We start from the raw sequence: 5,472 nt of genomic DNA on the forward strand, positions 1-5,472 counted from the left end.
TCCCCTGATCTGGCAACACTGGTTTTTGGTGGGATATAGGTATTATTTTGAGTGTCTTTATAGTTCAATATAATTTATACGTAAATATCAGAACATCCGACAGCTAATTAAATACTTATATGGGCAGCAAATCGTTTTTGTAATTAACACGCTAGACTGCTTATTATAGTAGGCGTTAAAAAATTAATAAGCATGCTAAGACTTTGAGGTTTTTTTACAAATCAATAAGTCAATATTACATCCTTTTTTTACGCCAGTAGTGATGCAGCCTGTACCCTCTAATCTCTATAAAAATTGAGGGTAATCCTTTATCCTACTATACCGCCATTGTTTACAGCTTTGTTCTTTTGCGCTGTTTTAAGTTGTGTTTTGTTTAGCAGGCCTTGGTAAAGTGCTTAGGAAAAATCTCGATAAGGGTCTAAGTATAGGTTTTCTAATGAAAATTACGGGAATGTAGTAAATACTTTATTTTTATCACCATCAGAAAATAAATCATGTACAATATACACGGTATTTGGTAGTCAGCTACACCAGAGCAGTTTGTTGGAATGTAAACGCTAAACTTTTATTCTCAAGATTCATACCATTTTTATTTCTACCAAAGGAAATATATTTTAATAATCATGAGACCATGCTTTAATCACACCCTTTAACAATGCGATGATGAATATTTTTTTAAATTGAAACATTCTCCTAAGTCAATATCAGAATTTTTCAACTTTTATAAGATTTTGAGAGAATGCACCCTACCCCAGTTTCTTGAACCTCAAACTATAATTATTAATTAGATGCAGCAGAATTTAAAGAAAATCTATGTAGCAATAATTTATTAAAAGTGTAATAGTAACTGTTCCAGCTGTTAAATGATTACTACTTAGTACCAATGTCTTAAATAATTACTCTTGTAATGAATCTAATCAAGGAGAAAAAACTGATTAGATATGAGCAAAATAATATGAACACGGATTTCAAACCAAGATGAAATACAGTATATGTTAAAAGAGAAATTTTATATTTTATGATTCTGAATAATTTGTATTTCATCTTAGCTATTTCATACTTGATACGTGCCCCCCAATATACCACATGTATGTAACTACAACAGCTCAAAAAATTTCAACATTGCCTAGTCAACGCAATTTGAGTCTTTAGAATCACCAAAGAATTTCAACAATAACAATCATCAGCATCATTCTGTCTAGTTGAACGGTTGTAATTACATTAGCTATACTTTATGGGACAGTTAAAATAAACAAGGTTTAAGGAGACCTGCAACTGTGGTCCAGCAATTCTAGCACAGAGAAACCGATTGGGGCGTACAGTTCAGCAGGCATCAGCGGACTCCTGATCGGGGCACGGTCTCTTCGCTACCACCTCATCCTCCATTGGCTCTTTCCGTTTAGACGCTTTCGTTTCGTCGTCGACTCCATCAGTCTTATCGGTTGAATTTTCAAGTCTTTCCTCTTTGGAAGAATTCTCGTCGTCCTGTATGTTTTCCCCGTTGCTCTTCTCGTCAAAATCTACGTCACCGTCCTGCTGGTTGAAGTCATCGTCGGCGGCGGCGTCCAGCCTCTCCGCAGACTGCTGAGATTTCGTCTCTTGGTCGATCACGACTGTTGTGCTCCGTTTGCTGACAGCGATGCGGGCCTTGAGCGCTCTGTGCAGTTGTGCGATATCTGACGGTGCACCCTGCAGAACAGATTATAAATATTAATGATGTTGAACTGATACGACGTTTAAGCTCTATAAAAACACGCAAAGATTTCAAATATACAATTTGGAGTTTTATGTAAAAAAGTGCTTTTGTAGTTTTAAGTTTATACTGTTACATGTTGAGTGCAGTATCATCTTGCATTTATAAATAAAATTTAAAAATACAAAGTTTAAAATATTTCCAAAACAGGGATCCTAAAACTCAATCTCCATTTCTTATTTTTACAAAAAATACCTATTTCAACATTCAGTTTTAATTTAACACTGAAAACAAACAAACATGAGCCATAAAAATGATGCATAATATAAGACCCTTTTTCCTGCTAAACCTAAATTACAACGCCATTTATTTACAAATCTAATCATTAGGTCCATTCACTATTCATACTTTAACTACCTAAAATAATAACAACTCAAACACAAGTAAGTGGGCCCCTAGAGTGCCCTAGGTGATCAATTTTTTCATTAAGCAATTTATTGAACAAATTATTTAATAGGCAGACGCATATACACAGTACATAACAATGCACAATACGTAATATTGCACAATAAAATTGATCATCTACGGGCCAGCTAACACACATCAAACACTCACCATAATGAGGAACAGTTTGACGTGATCGTGTGCGATGGCGGCCGTGATTCTCAGCGACTTGGTCCCTGCTCGCTCGGCCACCATGTCTGGCCACAGCTTGGTGTTGAGGACCACGCGCAGGCTGCCGGCGGTGCGGGCCACTAGCCGAGCGCCGCCCGCCGCATCGTTCAGTCGCAACACGCCGCGACCGCGCTCCCGCCAGCTCCCGGCCTCCCATGCGAATAGACGACACGATATCTGTGGTGTAAAATGTTAAAAAATAAATTAATAAATACTCAAAGACAACTCTATTGAGCCGAAATTTGTATATCGCGCAGGAACGATATCTCCCACGTATAAATCTAAATCAGTTCAGCCATATAAGTGTGTAGAGGTTGCAGACAGATAAACTTTCGCGTTTGTTATAGTAGTAAGATGGTGCCACCAAATTTTCTGTCAATGATTCAATGATGGTTGATTTGCACATGGGTACATTCTGTCGACAATTTGACAAACGCAAACAGAACATCACATTATATAATAATAATAATATCTATGGACGCTTCACACCATGTCAGTCTGCCCTGTGATAAGTACCTGAAGGACTTGTGTTAGAGGTACCAGACAACGGAAATATATTTAATACTTTTATACTTAATACTATACATAATATATTTAAGATTTTTATTATATAATACACATCCATGACCCAGGAACTTTGAAAACTTTTTGTTCCGTCGGCAGGATTCGAACCCGCAACACCTGGCTTTAGCTGCCAACAGCCCACCAACTGAGCCACAGAGGTTGTCAATGTCATTATACCAATAGTTACATTTATCATAATATTATTTGAAATTATTATCATTAAATATACTAAGCATTCCATTATACTAAGCAGATTATAGCAGATTGTTGATATTTAATAATCAGAATTTACAATTTTTCAGTGACAATATATACAGTAGATATTGATTGGCTTGACATTCCAGCCAACATGATGATACAATACAAATTGGATAAGAACCCAAATATTTAACAGCCTGCTGCCATTTTATTTAGTTGCTTTACTTTAAGCACATGAATAGCATTAACCATTGACAAAAAGACACAAGTTTTTTTTTTACAATAGATAAGAATAGACTTGAGCACTGCTTTGGAGCCCAATTAGCATAATATGAAAGTAATTTTCATAATGTTAGCACATTACATACATTATAGGTAAGTTCTTCCTATAGTAATTGTTGAATTATACACAAAACACATAATATACTTAATATACCTTTGCTGAGCCGTTAAGAAGCCAACATGCCCTTGATATTGTAAATTTTCTAAAACATGCAAAATTCCCAGTACTTTTTTAAGCTTTTACACTCCAATTAAAACAGGTGAATGGAAATTTATGTTTAAAATCTCATTTACTTATGCTACCTGGGATAAAAATATTATGTACACTTTAATTTGTGCAAACAAAGTTTTTGTTTACCTGTAAAACATTGGTCTCGTCTTCTTCGCCTGTGACTGTGATATTAGTTGTGGGTGGTGGTGGTCTCGCATGTGACCTCTCATACTCGGCTGCGTTTGCGGCTAGACCGTCATTTGTGTTACTATTTGGTTCGCTTGGTCCTGCTTCATCCTTCAAATCAATACAACAATATTTAAACAAAGGAACATGAATATGTTGCTGTAATAAAATATTGATAGAACATTGTTAAGAAATAATCATAGTCATACATTTTTATTTCAACACAACAAGATAAGACAGACTACAGAAAACAATACTTAGTCATATAAAGGAAGATTACCTGATTATTTTCTTTAACAGAGGCAGCAGCACTTGTAAACAATAGTTCTGAGGTGCCATTGGAGGAGCTATGCTCAGCTGATGCTTCACCATTCTTGATATTCTCCTGTATTACGACCCTTTCACTTAAATTCTGGCCGAACACAAACCCGGGAGCTTGTATTGCACTAGTTGTGGGTTGCACTGTTGTACTCCTGGGAGTAGAATTTGTTGATCTAAGTGGAACAAACTTTGGGATTGGACCCTCGTCTTTAGTTTCTTTTAATCTATCGTTTCCTTCAGGTGCTTTTTCTTTGTCCTCTTCTATGTTGGTTTCTTCCGTATCGACTTTCAAGAATGGGTTAGCTCCGGGTTTGAGTTGTGGTGGTCTAAGTACTGACCCTGTAAATATATTGGTGCAATTAAGAACAATATGTAAACTTCCATATTTAAAGGATGGTTTGTTTTACTGAAAATAAACTTTTATTTAAAAAATATTATTGTATTTTAAACTTACCAAATGGATTAGCACTTTTTCCTGATGTTGAAGCAAAGCCGGAGGAACCAAAACCTCCAAGTCTAGGTTTAGCCAGAATAATCCTTGATTGAGAGGGGCCATTGTAGCACTCATCTGCTGTTTTACCTACACAAATATTATATTAATCATTTCACCCAAACCTAAGAGACAACACATTTTGAAGGGATATTTTAAAGGAATACATTATGAAAATTATAAGAAGAAAACATAACATTGCTAATCCCAGTAGGTATTTACAAAAGCGGTCATGTAAATGTTAATTTCTTGATGTCTTATATATGTTTGAAGCGTTAACTCTTATTAATATAATTTCTTTAAGCAAAAGCATTATCATAGGGTGAGAATGATGATGAGACAAGGTAAGTACTCTTGTGTTACTATTGCAATGTGAATTGCGAATAAAGCGCCTATCTATTATTAGATGCATATGCGTTGGCAATACAATATACGTTATCGCATACAACCACATGAAATAAAAGGTGAGTTCTAGTTAAAATTGTAAAATAATAACCCTACCTTGCTTTGCATCTGCCATTGTCGAACATCAAGAACACAGATTACTAGTAGGTATATATGATCAAGAAACTATAGACCACAGTTTACTAGTACCTATATAGAGTCTGGCCAACGAAAGCTGAACCAAGCATTTATTTTGACTGGCAACACTATTCTGCCAGTCGATGGTTTGCGGTTGCACGATTTCATGATCTTGATACTTGGTCATAATTATTATTTTATACTCTTATGATCTTTTAATTTTTCATACTAGACATATTATTTATTTTAATAAATGGTATTTTTATTGAAAATCTTCATGAAGATTCGGATGAGAAACAGGAAGTTTCCACCATACCATTTACCACCACA

At 35.4% G+C, this 5,472-nt stretch overlaps 1 protein-coding gene across 1 annotated transcript; it reads right to left on the reverse strand.

Annotated features, from left to right (window-relative positions):
• Positions 1 to 452: 452 nt before the first annotated feature.
• On the reverse strand, positions 453 to 5,205 carry LOC121731392 (ran-binding protein 3). Its single transcript, XM_042120795.1, has 6 exons — positions 5,122 to 5,205; positions 4,585 to 4,710; positions 4,090 to 4,469; positions 3,771 to 3,920; positions 2,309 to 2,545; positions 453 to 1,689 (listed from the first exon to the last, which is right to left on the reverse strand). The coding sequence occupies exons 1-6, from the start codon at positions 5,138 to 5,140 to the stop codon at positions 1,324 to 1,326; spliced, it is 1,278 nt and encodes a 425-aa protein (XP_041976729.1). The 5' UTR covers positions 5,141 to 5,205; the 3' UTR covers positions 453 to 1,323.
• Between the last annotated feature and the right edge of the window lie 267 nt (positions 5,206 to 5,472).

This window comes from Aricia agestis, chromosome 10 (genome assembly GCF_905147365.1).
Source record: "Aricia agestis chromosome 10, ilAriAges1.1, whole genome shotgun sequence".
Classification (NCBI taxonomy): domain Eukaryota; kingdom Metazoa; phylum Arthropoda; class Insecta; order Lepidoptera; family Lycaenidae; genus Aricia; species Aricia agestis.

Bases quoted from the DNA above. Each gene is read 5' to 3' on its own strand.
- LOC121731392 (XM_042120795.1), bottom strand. The intron at 3,921-4,089 runs GTAATCTTCCTT...ATTGATTTGAAG, and splicing joins CTGTTAAAGAAAATAATCAG to GATGAAGCAGGACCAAGCGA. The intron at 1,690-2,308 runs GTGAGTGTTTGA...TCTGTTCTGCAG, and splicing joins TCAAACTGTTCCTCATTATG to GGTGCACCGTCAGATATCGC.